Genomic DNA, 16,705 nt, shown 5'->3' with positions numbered 1-16,705 from the left:
TTCCTCTCTGTGAAATGTGATCAGATGCTTCATCCCGCCGCCAGAACTGATGAGACGCTTAAGGGAGGTAAGGTAAGGTAAGGTAACGTAAGGTGAAGTCGCTCAGTCGTGTCCGACTCTTTGCGACCCCATGGACTGTAGCCTACCAGGCTCCTCCCTCCATGGGATTCTCCAGGCAAGAGTACTGGAGTGGGTTGCCATTTCCTTCTCCAGTGGGGAACACAAATCCCTCTGCTGGTGTCTCGCTGAATTCTGTAAAGGTTTAATTTATTAACTGATCTTCTGCAGGTGGCGCCACTGGCCCCGCTGGTGCCCGGAGTCGAGATAGGGCGGGGTCGTGGATGGGGGGGCGGGACCGAGGTTGGGGCGGAGCCAGGACGCGGCAGGGGCGGAGTCAGCAGCTGCGGCGCCGCCGGGCCTGTACGGCTCAGAACGTCCCTGTCGCCTCTGGCCCCGCCTTCCAGGGCGGGACATCCATGACGATTGGCCAGTGTAGGCGAGAGGTGGTCGCCATTGGCCCGTGACACCGTCGGCTCGGCGGGCGGTGTCCGGACGCAGGTACCGGCCAGAGCGGAGCTAGCGGCGCTGACGGGACCGGCGGGGCCGGGACCAGGGCCGGGGCGAGCGGAGGGGCCTGCGCGGCCGCCCGGCCCGGCCGCGGATCAGGTGGGCACGGGCGGAAGGATGGGATGGAGGGGTGCCGTTCTGCGGGATGGCCCAGAGTTCGAGGCCCGAGCCCGGCCCCCTGAAGGACGGCCAGGCTCGGACCGTTGGCCTCAGCCTTCCCAGCGACTAGGTGGTCTCAGTTTCTGTCTTTGTAGAAGGCAGGAGGTCTCCGGGGGGCTGGCTCACAGTAGGTGCCTCTCTGAGCCTCAGTTTCCCCATCTGTGAAATTAGGTCATCCCAGGACCAACTTAACGGGGCTGTTGTGAAGATTTAGGAGGTGCCAATGAAGAAAGCGCCCTGCGTATAGTAGGCGGTCAATAAGTGACCAGTCACCTTCCCCAACCTCCTGCTCAGAGGGGCTCTTCTAGGAAAACAGTCAAGATGATGACCCAGGTGTTTGCTTAGCAGAGAGCCTGGCTGTTAGTGGGTGCTCAAAACAGGACAGCCAGAATTTACAGGTTTAGTCCATTTAGTCCTTTAGTGACAATATCAAGTGGAAGTACTAGAAATGTTCCCTGCTGTGTTGTTGTTTAGTGGCCAGGTCGTGTCTGACTCTTTTGCGACCCCATGGAGTGTAGCCTACCAGGTTCCTCTGTCCATGGGATTTCCCAGGCAAGAATACTGGAGTGGGTTACCATTTCCTTCTCCAGGGGATCTTCCTGACCTAGGAATCGAACCCTCATCTCCTGCATTGGCAGGTGGATTCTTTACCACTGAGCCACCAGGGAAGCCCCTTCTCAGCTATACAGCTGAGGAGGTCAATGCTCAGAGAGGGCCAGCCTTTCAACCAGGGCTACATAGTAAAGATCTGAGCTGGGATTAGAGTCTGGCCTCCAGTGCAGGGCTATACAAGTGCTGAAGGGCACACAGGAGCTTCTCTTTGCTAAGTAAAGAGGAATGAATGCATTTCACAGGCTATACATTTATCCTAAAAACATAATAACTGTGAGCATTTGTTGAGTGCTTCCTGTGTGCCAGGCACTGACTGTGCCTTGTATCATCAGACCCTCCCAACAGCTGTCTGTAAGCTGAGGACAGTAATTATCATAAGAGCTAACATTTATCAACTTATTCATGCTTATGCATATGTGAGCTGGGTCTCATTGCAACCCCCCGTTATACAAAAGAGAAAACTGAGGCCCAGGGAGTGAAGCAACTGAACTGAGATGACACTGCGGGGGAGTTAGGGCCATCTGACTCTTCTTCCCTCGTTTCCTGCCCTCAGAAAAAAGAAGCTGTTCAAAAGGCTGTGGTGCCCCCATGCCACCCCAGACAAGCCTAGCCAAGGACGAGCTTCACTGGAGGAACTGAGCCTGGGGGCTGCTTCTTACGAAGCCCTTCAGCAGACACAGTCCACTAGCTTCATCAACTGGTTTGACAAAAGAGAATGAGGCCCAGAGAAGCCAAGTGACTTGTCCCAGGATACACAGCATCAGCACCAGAGTCAGGACTTAAAAGAACCCAGATCTCTTGGGTCACAGACCCACTCACTGGACTGAGTTCAAATCCTGCACTGTCCCAACTTAGCTGTGTGATCTTGGGCAAGTAACTGCCCCTCTCTGAGCCTCCTCACCTGTCAAATGGGGGTAGTTATTGGACTTCCATCATAGGTTTGTTGTGCAGATTCAGTGAAATCCATCTGCCGGGCACTGGGCCAAGTTTGCTGGAGGCATTGGCTTAGTCACCCTTCCCAGCAGTCCCAGAGCTGAGTCCAGCCTGCAGCCACCCTACCCTTGCATCCAGGCTCAAGACTGGCCTCTCCTGAGCCCAAGCCTCTGTGCTTTGCACAGATCTCCAGCCTCTGAGGATTTCTGGTTCCCATCTTGGGTGCCGGCAGACCAGGGTTTGGGGGTCAAGGGACTTGCCTTTCCCACCCTGCTCTTACACAGAAGAGGGGCTGAGGAATTAATGCAGGAACAGTGTACCAGACAATGGATCAGACGCTGGAGATGATCGATGGTGGAAGATAGATGTCGTTTAACCAGCAGATGAAGAAATAAGAACATTAATAGGACCTCCCTGGTGGTCCAGTGGTTGGGACTCTGTGTTCTCATTGCTGAGGGCCTAGGTTCAATCCCTGGTCAAGGAACTAAGATCCTATAAGCCTCATCATGTGGCCAAAAAAGAGAAAAAGAAATAAGAGCATTTCAGAGAGGGACACATCTGTGAGGGCAATAATGTGAACAAGAGTAGCACTTTGACCAGAGTGATCAGGGAAGGCCTCTCTGGGGAGGTGACCTTTGAAGGAAACTTTTATAACAACTATTGGAGTTCAATAAACTCAGCACAGTGCCTGGCTTGCAGTAGGTACCTTTTCTTTTTAAAAATTTTTATTGTTTCTTAACACCATTTTGTATTGGGGCATAGCCAATTAACAACACTGTGATAGTTTCAGGTAGACAGCAAAGGGACTCAGCCATACATACACAGGTATCCATTCTCCCCTCAAACCCCCCGCCCGTCCAAGCTGGCACATAACACTGAGCAGAGTTCTATGTGCTATAAATAAGCCTTTGTTAGTTATCCATTTTCAATATAGCACTAAGGTTAGGTGCCTTTTTAAAATATATATATATATATTTTTATTTATATATTAGGCTTGCCCAGTGGCTCAGATGGTAGAGAATCTGCCTGCAATGCAGGAGACCTGGGTTTAATCTCTGGGTAGGGAGGATCCTCTGGAAAGGGAATGGCAACCCACTCTAGTTTTCTTGCCTGGAGAATTCTATGGACAGAGGAGCCTGGCAGGCTACAGTCCATGCGGTCACTGAGCTGGGTCTTAGTTGCAGCATGTAGGATCTCTAGTCAAGGCTTGTGGAATCTAGTTCCCTGACCAGGGATCCAACCTGGTCCCCCAGCATTGGGAATGCAGAGTCTTAGCCACTAGACCACCAGGGAAGTCCCAGCAGTTACTTAATTTACAGTAGCCACTATTATTTTTTTTTCAAACTTTTAATTTTGTATTAGGGTATAGCCAATTAACAATGTTGTGGTAGTTTCAGGTGAACAGGGAAGGGACTCAGCCATACATATACATGAATCCATTCCAACACCCACCCCACCCCATCCCAGAACCAGCCAATAAGGCTTGTGTGTTTCCCTCTGAGAACCTCATGAAAGTAACAGTTTCTCTCATCCCAGCAGGCTGAGCAGAGTTCCCTGTGCTCTACAAAATGTCCTTGTCTGTTATCCATTTTAAATATATCAGTGTGTACACGACCTTCCCAATATCCCTAACTATCCTTTCCCCCGGCAACCATGAGTTTATTTTGCGGTAGCTGCTAGCATCATTTGATTGATTTGCAAGCCTTGCAGGAGCAGATTTTACCAGTGTTGTTTTGGTTCTGTTATTGCTTTTCCCCTGACAATAAAAGAAATGGTAGAACTTGATGCATAGAAGCTGTGATGTGTCTTGGGACGTCCAATTACTTGCAGAAATGTGAAGGCCAATCCTTGGAGGGGCAAGAGGCATGGAGTCCCCTCTGCAGCCTTTCCCTTGGGTAGCCCAGCAACTTCCCTGCCGGCCTCACTTGGGAGGGACAGCAGTGTGCACGACGTGGCAGCCTGGCCACTGCCCTGTGGGTGTTATCTTAGTCATGCAGCCTTCCTCCCAGGCTCCTCCTGCCTCTGGGCTGACACTTGCTTATCTGGCTGACTGTGTGGCCCCACTTAGGAGGCTCAGAAGGGCCTATTGGGCCTAGAGCACTTCTGACTGAGCTGTTCAGAGATTGTTGATCTGGCAGGAGACTGTCCTGGTGCAAAAAATTAGCCAGTGACTTGCATTGCTTCCCTCCGCCCCTCTTTGGATCTCGGCGTTTGACTAGCAAGGGTGGGTAAAAACCACTTGTGTGTGTGTGTGTGGGGTACCTTGGTGAGTGTTTCTGGGGTCTCTGGACCACAGTTCCCAGGGACAGCTGGTGGAGGATGAGATAAGTTTGGGACGGAGATCCTAAGCTCCAGGGCACCTGTATTGGCTTCCAGAGGCCTCAGTCCCTTTCATGAAATTCTCATAGGGAAACACACAAGCCTTGCTGGTTGGTTCTGGGATGGAAGAGGAGCTTGCCAAGGGTTCCTGCTGACAGGACAGACCCTGGGGTGGGGAAGTAGGGGGATGGAATCCTGCTGTCAGTCCCCACCCGCGCCACCAAAGCAGACTTCAGATTGCTGCCTGAGGCTCTGGCTGTCTCCCATGGCCTCTCCTTGGGGACGGAGGCACTGCTCCAAGTGGATGCTCTTCTGGGTGGGGACAGACACTACCCCATTCTGGACTACCACTTCCTCGATAGCCTGAATTATCAAGAAACTCAGAGCCCTCAAGAAGCCATGAACCAGCAAGGTCAAAATGACTCACCATCCTGGTCATTTGGGCCAAGTTTGTAGCTCAGTTCCAGCCCACTCCATGGTGGGCTTATCCTCTCTGAGTCCAACCAGTCCACGGGGAACAGTTTCTCCATGGTTTTGGCAGGGATGGTTCTGGCCCTAGAGAGCACCGAGCATTGAGCCTACCACACGGAAGGTATTCAGTCACTGTTAGCTACTGCTATCCAAGCTGGAAAGGAGATGTCCTGCATGCTTTGTGGGCCAGACCAGGCTGACCTTTCTTAGGAGAGTCAGAGAGAATATAATAGCCAGGCCCCTGAGATGCGCCAGGCCTGGCCTGAGTTGCATGTGTCACCTGACTGAATCCTCATAGCCCCCCTCCAAAGCCCCATCTTAAGAGATTGTTCAACCGTAGCTCAGAGCTGGGCTGTGTGTGGCTTGCTAAACTTGCTCTTGATCCTCCTGCCGGCGTCTCCCCAGGCTCCTGGGACCATGGGCCTTGGGCCCTGAGGACACGGGGCTCCCTGTGGCCATGACGACGGGTGACTGTTGTCACCTTCCCGGCTCCCTGTGTGACTGCTCAGACAGCCCTGCCTTCTCCAAGGTCGTGGAGGCCACGGGCCTCGGGCCACCCCAGTATGTGGCCCAGGTGACTTCAAGGGATGGCCGGCTCCTCTCGACTGTCATCCGGGCCTTGGACACACCAAGGTGAGTGGTGACCGACCAGAGATTGTTGCTTTCACTTGCTTCACTCTCCAGCCCAAACAGTTTACTCCCAGCCCTGCCTGAAGTCAGAAATCCAACCGCCTGGGACATCCCTGGCAGTCCAGTGGTTAAGACTCCACGATTTCACCACAGGGGTTGTGGGTTCCGTCTCTGATTGGGGAACTAAAATCCCACATGGCGAGTGGTGCAGCCAAAAAAAGAAAAGAAAAATTTACCACCTAGAGGGGCCAGGTAGGCAAATAAATCAGCAAAAGGGGCCCAGTGAGTAATCACCACTGGAAGCTGGGTAGACAGGTCAGAGTCTTCAGGAAAAGCTGCGAGTCCAGATTAGTGGGTGACATTCGGAGATCTGATGTTGGTGAGTAGCTCACATCTTGGGGAGGCTGCACAAGGAAGTAGCTGGTAGTGCTGGTTGTGGCCTCAGGGTACCTGGGCTCGGGGCCCGAGTAGGAGCCTCTCTCCATATAGGACTGGGAAAAATTGCTGCTCCACTATATCTCTAAACTGGGGCACCTTCCTGCTGGGTGGTTCTGAAAGTGCATGGCCATGGTCCCCATATTATTGCTCACAAGGGGCTTTGCCACCTCATAATGCTTTCCTGGTGGCTCAGTGGTAAAGAATCAGGAGCCACAGATTCTAACCCTGGGTTGGGAAGATCCCCTGGAGGAGAAAATGGCACCCCACTCCAGTATTCTTGCCTGAAAAATCCCATGGACAGAGGAGTCTGGCGGGCTACAGTCTATGGGGTTGCAAAGAGTTGAACACAACTGAAGCAACTGAGCACGCAAAGTTTTCGATTAATGTATTTAAACCTCGGTGCCAATCTTCCAGACGCATGTGTGAGCCGCCTCTGCTTGGTTCACCAACTTATCATCAAAGGAAAGAGATTTAAGGAAACCCCGTGTGTGCATGCTAAGTAGCTTTAGTCTGTCTGACTCTTTGCAATTCCATGGACTGTAGCCCGCCAGGCTCCTCTGTCCATGGGATTCTCTAGGCAAGAATACTGGAGTGGGTTGGCGTGCCCTCCTCCACGGATTTTTCCCAACCCAGGGATGGAACCCTGGTCTCTTATGTCTCCTGCATTGGCAGACAGGTTCTTTACCACTAGCACCACCTGGGAAGCCCAAGGAAACCCCACACCAATTTAAATCTGCTTCAACTCATTGAGATTTAAACTAGCCACCAGTTTTTCAAGTCTAATGTATGGCCATGATGTTTCCTGGAGGTCCTCAAATTCATAAACTTTTCCTTCCAATTTTTTTATGGTTAAGATATAACATACAATTTAACTTTTTGGCCACTTGAAAGTGTACTGTTCAGTGGCTTTAAGTACATTCATAGTGTTGTGGAACCATTGCCATCACTCAGCACTGACTTTTTTTTTTTTTTAATGTTTATTTATTTGGCCCTGTTAGGTCTTCATTGCAGCACTTGGGATCTTCACTGTGGGTCTCAGAGTCTCTAGTTGTGTGAAATTGTAGTTTCCTCACCAGGAATCAAACCGATGTCCTCTGCATTGCAAGGCAGATTCTTAACCACTGGACCACCAGGGAAGTCCCCCGCCGTAACTCTTTTGATCTTGCACTCTGTCTTCACTAAACACTCACTCCCCCTCCCCCTTCCTCAGCCCCGGGGCCCACACCATTCCTGCTTTGTGTCTCTGGGTCTGACTCCCCTAGGAAACTCGTAGAAGTGGAATTCACCAGTCTTTGTCCTTTTGTGACCGGCTTCTTTCACTGAGTGTCACGCCCTCAAGGTTCATCCACATGGATAGCAGGTGTCAGAATTAATTTATAAACTTTTCATTCAAACATACAAAGAAGCAGATGGAAGCCTTGCCGTGTTGTGGAGGGAGCCCAGTGCTGGGCCCCCTATAGGTCTTTGGCTTGCCTGAGCCCGGGTGAGACTGGAGGGCTCCTTCTGGGCTTCCTCCAGGGTCTTGGTTTTTCTGTCTGCATCTCTATCAGACCCCTGGAAGGTGTCTGTGCTGCGTGACCCAGCCTGGGAATGAGGGGACCCTTGGCAGGCCTAGGGGGTTCCCAGCCAGAGCTGCCAGCACGGGCAGTAGGGAGGATGTCTCCCTCCATGGGTTCCCGTGGGGGCACCTCGCCCCACCCTCCCTTTTGACACCTGCGGAAACTGAGGCCTGGAGGGAACTGGATACCTGCCAGCGTCACTGAACATGGCTTCCATTTCCTTTCTTGGTCACATCTCTCTTCTGTGGCGCCTGCACTGAGCAGCCCGACTGGGGCCTGTGGATGTCTCACCACTCCCCCATCTCATTTTCTCCTCTCCTGTTTCCTCTGCATGATTTTCCTGCCAGAATTTCAAACAGTAGAGCCCACTTCTCTTGCCCTTCTTCTGGGGACAGGCATCCTAGTGGTTCCAGGTTCACTGGCCTTGGAGTGACTTCCTGGGTTCAAATCCAGTGTGACTTGGCACAACCAAGTCAATCTCTCGATACCTCAGTTTCCACATCTGTGAAATAGGGGCAATAACAGCACCTTCCTCCCAGGCTCCTTGTGAGAACGAGACAGATTAACCCCGATGTTGCCCTTTGAATGGTGTGTGGGACCTGATTATAGTCAGGTACCATCATAGTCAGTGTGTGCTTTGTTTACCCATATTTCATTTTCTCTGTACTTGAACCTCCTAAGTAGGGTTCCCCAGGACAAACCCCCCAAACCAAAGTGACTCTCCCTCCTGGTCTTCATTACTTCCACTTACTGGCTTGGCTCCTGGAGCAGGGATGTCTTTCCTGTTCACTCAGGGTGTGTCGGGAACATGGGATCAGGGTGTGGGAGCACAGGGGAGCTGGGCAGGCCCTTTTGATATTGGAGGAGAAAGCATCACCCCATGCATAGGACCAAGGGCCACAAAGCAGACCTGAGGGGTCACCTCTCAGCTCCTGGGTTTCAGAGCAGCTGGGCCCACCCCCACAGCAGAGACACTGAGAGAAGGAGAAAGTTTGCTAGGGGAACTGGCAGTGTTATCTGGAAAGCGACTCTCCTGTTCTACCTTCTTCATGTGTTCCTGCAATCCACTTTCTGGGCAGAAATGTCTGGAAAACAATGACTCATGTGCTGGACAGCCTCTGGGCCCACCAAGGCCACGCCCCTGGTCTCTTGAACTGCCCCAGGAAGGACCAGAATCCCCTGAGACCAGGTTGGGGCAGAGACTTCCCTGAAATGGGAAATGGCTTCCTGTAGATGCCTTTTTATGTCTGTCTTCCCAGCCTCACTAGAGTGGAGGAGCCCAGGAGCTCTTCTGGGACGCACAGGTTTATAAGGTGGCATGGCCTTCAGGTGTGGCTGGATCCGGTGCTTCTGATGATGTTCTTGAGAATCTGCCTCTCCTTATCTTTTGGCTCCGCGATCCTCTGTTTTAGCATCATTTGGAGATTCCAGGTGGAGACCGAGCTGCTGCCAGCAGCTCCAGACTTACATCAGCCATGCTGCCTGTAGTTCTGGAGTTTAGAAGAAAAAAAGAAGAATTTCAGAAATCAATTCCAGTGGCTCTGCCTCACACGTGCCCTTCCCTGAGTCAGCCTCTGTGACCAGAGATGTGTGGTGTTTTGATTGGTCAGGCCTGGGGTCATCAGGGGTGTCCTCTTGAGATTGGGGCAGTTGCCCAGCACAGTCAGGGTGGTGTTATAGGAGGAGCAGACATTGGGCAGGCAGGTACAAGTGATGCCCACCCTGGACCTAAAACGAAGCTGCAGGAACCCTGGGGAGGGAGCACATCACTCCACCTGTGGGAGTCTGAGAAGGCTTTCCAAGAGAAAGGGACATTTGGAGCTGGGCATTGAGGGTTGAGTAGGAGTTTGCCAAATAGCAGTATATAGGGGCAGCGCTGAGCTTGCGAACCAGGGCAGAGTGAAGCAAGAGCAGGCAGGAGGCTCAATCATTACTCATGTGTCCCATCTCTGTGTCTAGCGATGGTCCCTTCTGCCGGATCTGCCATGAGGGGGCAAATGGGGAGAGCCTACTGTCTCCATGTGGGTGCACTGGCACGCTGGGCGCTGTGCATAAAAGCTGTCTGGAGAGGTGGCTTTCCTCATCCAACACCAGCTACTGCGAGCTGTGCCATACAGAGTTTGCAGTGGAGAAGCGGTCCCGATCGCTTACAGAGGTACGCTTGGGAGACGGGGCTGGAGCTGGAGGAAGGGAGGAAGGGAGACGAGGGGCCGGAGGAGGAAATGGCCTTGGAGGATCCTGGCGGGCTGGGGAAGTGGCTTCTCTAGAGGGAGGACCCTTTCTCCTCTCCCCGGGGCCACTTCTGCTGATGGGGGTGGGAACCAGGCCTGACGTTCCAGATCTGACAGGTCCTGTGCCCCTTCCCTGCTTTAGTCACTTCAGGTGACCCTAGAGCTGAGACCTGAGGAATGAGGAGCCCCAACCTTGGGAAGGACAGTCCTGGTAGGGGACACAGCAGGTGCAAAGGCCCTGAGGCCTCCTTTGAGGAGGAACTTGGTGTCCTTGGCCAAGCCCACATGGTTGGAGAGAAGGGAGTTAAAGGAGAAGGACAGTGGCCCTGAAGGAGGGGTGGTGACCTGGCTGGGGGACTTTGTGGGCCAACCCTGAGAGTTCAGCTTGAGTGCAGTGAGTCGGGGTCGAGACAGGGTATTTCCAAGTGTGGTGGAAGCCACACGGCTTCCCAGAGCAGTTGCTGCTCACCAGGGTGCCCTCCAGACTCCTCCCTGCCCAGCCTGGCTTGGCGTGGGGCATCTGAGAACTCCAAGGGGTGATGTCACTGGGCTGAGGTGGGGGCTCCTGGAAGGGCCCCTGGCCCGCCTAGGACGTGCTCTTAAGAGGACAGTGGGAGGGCAAGCCGGCCTACCACATACCTCACCCTCTCCCCACTGCCCATTGTGTGGACCACATGTTCCCACCCCAGTGCCTTTGCACATGCCGTTTCTGCAGCCTGGAGCACGTCTCCCCCATTCCTCATGAGGTTCCTTCTGCTCAGTTGGGTCTCTTCAGCCTTACCTCTTCAGCATAGCAGTCCCCACCCTGATGATTCAGTCATTTCATCTCTTCCCCCAACCAGCAGGGGAACTGCAGGCAGGGATTCCTACCACCCATCTGTGGTAGGCAGTGTAGCATAGCAGCGACGGACGCACAGACCCTGAGGCAAGACTTCCTGGGCTCCAGTTCTGGCTTTGTAGACCACTAGCCATGTGAGTTTGCACAAAGAGCTCTATGCCCTCTGTTTCCCCCATCTGTAAAATAGGCATGGGACTTCCCTGGCGGTCCAAAACTCTGCACTTCAACTAGGGCCTCCCAGGTGGCTCAGAGGTTAAAAAAATCTGCCTGCCAGTATAGGAGATGCAAGAGATGCAGGTTCGATCCCTGGGTCCGGAAAATCCCCTGGAGGAGGAAACAGCAACCTGCTCCAGTATTCTTGCCTGGTGAATCCCATGGATGGAGGAGCCTGGTGGGCTACAGTCCATGGGATCACAGAGAGTCAGACACGACTGAGCTTCCACTGCAGGAAGTGCAGGTTCTATCCCTGGTCAGGGAACTAAGATCCTGCAAGCCTCGTGAAATGGCAAAAAACAAAACAAAACCTGGGGCAGAAATGACCTGCACCTACCCAGGCCTGTCCTGTCATCATCTCAGTAAGTATCTGAAAGAAAGAAAGGATTGCAGGAGGCAAGGCAGGAGTAGGGTCCTGCAGGAACAGCGATGAAGATGGGTGTCTGCAGAGGGGGCCCTGATGTCCCATCCCCTGGCATAGGCTCGTAGCAGGGCGGTGTGTGGTGGTCCCTCTCACTGGCTCCCCCTCCCCGCTTCCGTGCAGTGGCTGAAAGACCCCGGGCCTCGGACAGAGAAGCGGACGCTGTGCTGTGACGTGGTGTGTTTCCTGTTCATCACGCCACTGGCTGCTATCTCAGGCTGGCTGTGCCTGCGGGGGGCCCAGGACCACCTCCGGCTCCACAGCCACCTGGAGGCCTTGGGGCTGATCGCCCTCACCATCGCCCTATTCACCATCTATGTCCTCTGGACGCTGGTGAGTGGCTGCCAGCCAAACAGCAGGCATCTGGGAGCAGACAGGTCAGGGGCTTGGGCAGTGACTTGGATGGAGCTGGAGCGGGGACGGGGCGGCACTCTGCCTGCCTGGGCTTGTGGCTGGCCCCTGGGGTGGAAGCAACTCCCAGCATCTCATGGAACTCCAGATTCTGGGCCGGTTTGAGGTCCTGGAAGCCAAGTGTGAGGCTTCTGCCCAAGGAATGCAAGATCACGGGATCACTTAAGCTGGGTGCAGGCCCCACTAGCCACGAGTCCCATTAAGACTGGACTGTCTAGGTTTTGGGGGCAAGAGGAAAGGAGAGAGGCAGAGAGCCATTGGAAAGACTGTGGGAGAAAAGGCAGGAGAATGAGAAGGACAGAGAGGATGATCAAGAGACTGAGAGAGACTTCCCTGGCGGTCCAGTGGTTAAGGCTGCCAGTGCAGGGGACTTGGGTTTGATCCCTGGTCAGGGAACTGAGGTCCCACAGGCCATGTGGTGCAGCTAAAAAATAAAAAATAGAGACTGAGAGAAAAGGTGACTGGGGTTGGGAGAGATTGAGTGTTGGGGTGGGGGTGTTATCCCCGGGTTCTGGCAGGCATGAGAACCCTCGCTAGTGGGGGGAGTTCCCACAGATAGAGCCACAGTCATCCAGCTAGGGGGGTGCCCCCTCCTCAAGAATTATCTGCCAGTGTGCCCACCAAGCAGCTTTCTTAATACAAGTAGGATGCATCATAGGTCCTGCTTTGCAGTCTGCTTGTTTTCACTTTGCTAATGTCCTTTTTAAAAAAAAGGCAGCCACCCAACAGTCCTTCATTGTGTGGGTGCTGTATTTATTTAACTAATCTCTTTTGATGGACACAGGGATTATTCCAGTTTTTTTTTTTCTTCTCCTTTATTTGCTGTTATAAACAGTGCTTTGGGTGCCACCCATGCAAATGTTTCTTGGAACTTCCTTGGTCAAAGAGTAGGAACCACTGACATTTGCTGGGAAAAAAAAAAATTTTTTTTAACAGATTTGATTCATTAGAGCAGTTCAAGGTTTAACAGCAAAATGGAGCAGAAAGTACAGAGTTCTCCAAAATCCTCCCCGACACCTGCCCAGCCTCCCCCACGGTCAACATGGCACCAGAGCGGCACGTTCATTACAGTCGATTAACCAACACTGACGCATCATCACCCAAGGCCACAGTTTACATTAAGGGTTCAGTCTTGGTGTGGAACAATTTGTGGGTTTAGACCACCATATAAAGACATGGATCTCTGACTATGGTATCATACAGACTATTTTCACTGCCCTAGAAATGCTGTGCCCTGTTTATCATCCCTCCTCCCGCTCTGATCCCTGGAAAACCGCTGATCTTACTATTGTCTCCATAGTTTTGCCTTTCCTCAAAAATGTCATAGAGATGGAATCTTTCAGAAAGTGGTCTTTTTAGTGAAAGTGCCGAGTCCTAACTAACCACTGGACCACCAGTGAATTCCCTGTAACCTCCTCAGATTGGCTTCTTTCATTCAGCCGTATACATTTAAGATTCCTCCATGTCTTTTCACAGCTTGATAGCTCATTTCTTTTTAGAGCTGACTAATATTCTAATGGGCTTCCCAGGTGGTGCTTAGTGGTAAAGAATCTACCTGCAAATGCAGGAGACTCAAGAGACACAGGTTCAATCCCTGAGTTGGAAAGATCCCCTGGAGGAGGGCACGACAACCCACTCCAGTATTATTGCCTGGAGAATCCCATGGGCAGAGGAGCCTGGTGGGCTACCATCCATAGGGTCGCAGAGTCAGACATGGCTGAAGCGACTTAGCATGCACTCATGCAAGAGGCTGTATCACTTCACTGCCACCTTCTGAGAAACAGAAAGAGACCACTCCCCCCGCCCCCCCCGCCCCCCCCGCCACAGACCCTTGGCAGGGCCCTCGGTGCTGCTGGGGAGGGTCCCTGGGCGAGTGAGTGGGTGTGTGTGCTCTGTCCATGTAAGAACTGCTCTGATGCTGCTGCTGCCTCTGGAAGCAGGGGCCTGGTGCTGATCTGGGTCAGGGCAGAGGCCCCAGGGGCGCTAGTTTTCCAGCCACTGGCCCTCCCGCTCATGTCCACCCTGCCCTGCAGGTCTCATTCCGCTACCATTGCCAGCTGTACTCCGAGTGGAGAAGGACCAACCAGAAGGTGCGCCTGAAGATGCAGGCTGATGGCTCCGAGGGCAACCAGCACTCCCCGCTGGCGGCCGGACTCCTGAAGAAGGTGGCTGAGGAGACACCCGTGTGAAGGTTGGGCTGGCCTTGCTGTCTGGGCTGGAGGCAGCTGGCAATGCCCTGGTGTTCAGAAGGACAGAAACTGCCTGACCCTTCCCGCACGGCTGGAGCGCTTCTCAGGCCAAGAGACGCTGAGTGGAGGAGCCGATTCTGTGATTCCTGAGTGAAGCTGTTTTCAGATTGATTTTGCACACTCTCATACGCGAGTATGATGAATGGACAGACGTGGTCCCAAGCTCCGGATGGAGCGGGAACCCTGATCTCATTCTGAAGTCTCCCTGGCCCCTCTTGGCCCACCATTCGCGGCCAGAGGGAAGTCTTGGGTGCCCATCGGGCCGGGAGGCTCTGCAGGCTTCTTGCACTTTCCTGCACCTGGCAGGCTCGCTTTCCAGGCACCCTTGACTTTATAACGTTGCACCACATTTCAGAACACCACCACCCCCAAATGAATAAAAGGAGCCCCTTGCTGGACAAAACGGACTTGTTAGTCACATTTCTGAGGCCTCAAAGGGAGGGGCCTGGGACCGAGGGGGCTCAGGGACTACCCAGAGGTAACAGTGGCAACAGTAGATGCTTCCGACTGGTTTGAGGGACCCATTGTGAAATGCAGGGCTAGAAGCAGTGTCTGAGTTTTCCAGGGATGAGCAGGTAGCAGGGCTTCATATTAAATGATTTAAAATAAATATACATGAGAATAGGTTTCACTTTCTGTGTATTTCCCATGGGTTAGATACCATGCTAGGCCCTTTGCACTCACTAATGTAACATCCACATTTATGGAGGGTCACCCCGAATGGGGCCCAGTTCTAAACCTCAACAGACATGTCCCCTTTAACCCCCTCTACCATTCTCAGCAGGAGGAATGGCTATTAACTCCATTTTACAGACAAGAAGACTGAGGCCTAGAGCAAGGCAGCCTTTGTCTAAGGAAGTGGAATTCCTTAGAATTCCACTATAACAACTCCAGGAAGTGGAATTGAGGGTTGACCCTGGGGTCTGCATGGCCCCAGTGCTGGCCTCTGTGCTTCGCCTTCAGGAGGACCCAGGTAAAGAAGCCGAACATGGTCATGCTAACTACAGCACCTGCTTCCTAAGCAAACTTCTGTGCTTTTTACACTTGAAAGTTATTTGCTTTAGGCCACATTGAATACTCAAAAGCACCCCCCTGAAAGTGGGTTCTGGGGGAGGGGGGTCCCTTATAAGTCCCATTTTGCAGATGGGCAAACTGAGGCTCAGAACCACCATAGGGTCCTTCACCTGAGGTTGCACATCCCCAGTGGGCCTAGCACAGCATGTGGCTGTTCTGTTGTTTTGGGCACGAATATTGGAAAAGACCCTGATGCTGGGAAAGATTGAGGGCAGGAGAAGGGGGTAACAGAGGATGAGATGGTTGGCATCACCAACTCGATGGACATGAGTTTGAGCAAACTCTGGGAGATAATGAAGGACAGGGAAGCCTGACATGGTGCTGTTCATGGGGTCACAAAGAGTCGCACATGATTGTGACTGAGCACGCATGCTCTGTCTGGTACATGGGTCACCCATACAAAAAGTAAAGTTCTCCAGGGGAGGCCAGCTGGGATGCAGGGGTGGAGGCTTGGAAGCTGGCACCTGAGAGGCATGTAGGAGGAGCAGCATGGCAGATGGGTTACGCTTGGAGCCCTGTGACTGAGGGGCAGAGGGGTAGGAGAGAGGCAGTTAGAAAGATGAGCATCACATGGAGGCATCTGTGGAAACAGGGTCACCCTCAGGCATTAACTGTCGTCATTTGGGGCCTTTCTTGCTTCTGTAGCGTCTCCCTTTACATGGGACTGGTACCCACCCCCTCAGGCCAGCTTTAGAGTGTGGTGCCCTTCGGATGATGTAAAGAGGCCCCGGGGTATGCTATCGTGAAGAGAGAAAGCTGTTTCCCTTGCAAACCTCTTCCAATACTTTTCATGACATCGAGGAGAAAACTGTAGTTTGGTGCTAGGCTGTCTTTCATGACTCTTAACCCTAGCAAAGAGACAGCAAATCTTAGAGCCTTTGGCAGAGCCTACAACTGCATGTGTACTTTAATAGCATCATTTCTTATTCTTTACAATAAGCTATTTATAGCAAGCTTTCAATATGGGCTGTCTGCTGTGCTGTGCTTAGTTGCTCAGTCGTGCACAATTCTTTGTGACCCCATGGACTGTAACCCACCAAGTGCCTCTGTCCATGGGGATTCTCCAGGCAAGAATACTGGAGTGGGTTGCTATGCCCTCCTCCAGGGGATCTTCCCAACCCAGAGATAGAATTCAGGTCTCCCACATATGGGCTGTGAAGTAAAGCAATATCTTCTTTTTTTTAAGTGACATTTTAAAACATCCTTTTTATCATTGTTTTTTTTTGGCTAAGCTGTGAGGCTTGCAGGATCTTAGTCCCTTGACCAGGGATTGAACCCAGGCCCTGACAGTGAAAGCACCAAGTCCTAAACACCAGACTTCTTTTAAAGACAGTAAAGCATCAGTTACAGCAAAGTGTGAAAGAATTAATAGCCCAGGCGATGACAAAACCCAGGAACTTGGTCAGGGTGAGGTTACATCCACCGGCCTATAGGAGCACAGCTGAGTGAAGAGTTTGTCTTCTCCCTGGGTCTGGCTTGTGGCTGATCTCCAGTCATACCCACTTTGAGAGAAGGGATCAGAGGAGAAGTAGCTTCTTGTCCCCAGTGCTTTGTGTTCGAACTCCTTTCCATGATTCTGA

The 16,705-nt window shown here is 52.5% G+C and overlaps 1 protein-coding gene across 2 annotated transcripts; it reads left to right on the top strand.

The window, feature by feature from the left end:
* Nucleotides 1–512: 512 nt before the first annotated feature.
* Nucleotides 513–14,454, top strand: MARCHF2 (membrane associated ring-CH-type finger 2). Of its 2 annotated transcripts, XM_055430824.2 has the most exons (5): nt 513–666; nt 5,467–5,694; nt 9,648–9,843; nt 11,515–11,724; nt 13,836–14,454. In XM_055430824.2, the coding sequence occupies exons 2-5, from the start codon at nt 5,519–5,521 to the stop codon at nt 13,989–13,991; spliced, it is 738 nt and encodes a 245-aa protein (XP_055286799.1). In that variant the 5' UTR covers nt 513–666; nt 5,467–5,518; the 3' UTR covers nt 13,992–14,454. The 2 variants fall into 2 exon arrangements, with proteins under 2 accessions (XP_055286799.1, XP_088695085.1); XM_088838959.1 differs by lacking the exon at nt 11,515–11,724.
* The last annotated feature ends 2,251 nt before the right edge of the window (nt 14,455–16,705 follow it).

This window comes from Moschus berezovskii, chromosome 8 (genome assembly GCF_049115385.1).
Source record: "Moschus berezovskii isolate FMDL1 chromosome 8, NW_MosBer_1.0, whole genome shotgun sequence".
Classification (NCBI taxonomy): domain Eukaryota; kingdom Metazoa; phylum Chordata; class Mammalia; order Artiodactyla; family Moschidae; genus Moschus; species Moschus berezovskii.
The sequence above is the reverse complement of the archived record's forward strand: the minus strand, read 5'-3'. Positions and strand labels throughout refer to the sequence as shown.

Excerpts from the sequence above, each read along its gene's own strand:
- MARCHF2 (XM_055430824.2), top strand. The coding sequence starts at position 5,519 with ATGACGACGGGTGACTGTTGTCACCTTCCCGGCTCCCTGTGTGACTGC. Across the intron at positions 5,695-9,647 it reads CGGGCCTTGGACACACCAAG|CGATGGTCCCTTCTGCCGGA; the intron begins GTGAGTGGTGAC and ends CTCTGTGTCTAG. Across the intron at positions 11,725-13,835 it reads TCTATGTCCTCTGGACGCTG|GTCTCATTCCGCTACCATTG; the intron begins GTGAGTGGCTGC and ends CCTGCCCTGCAG.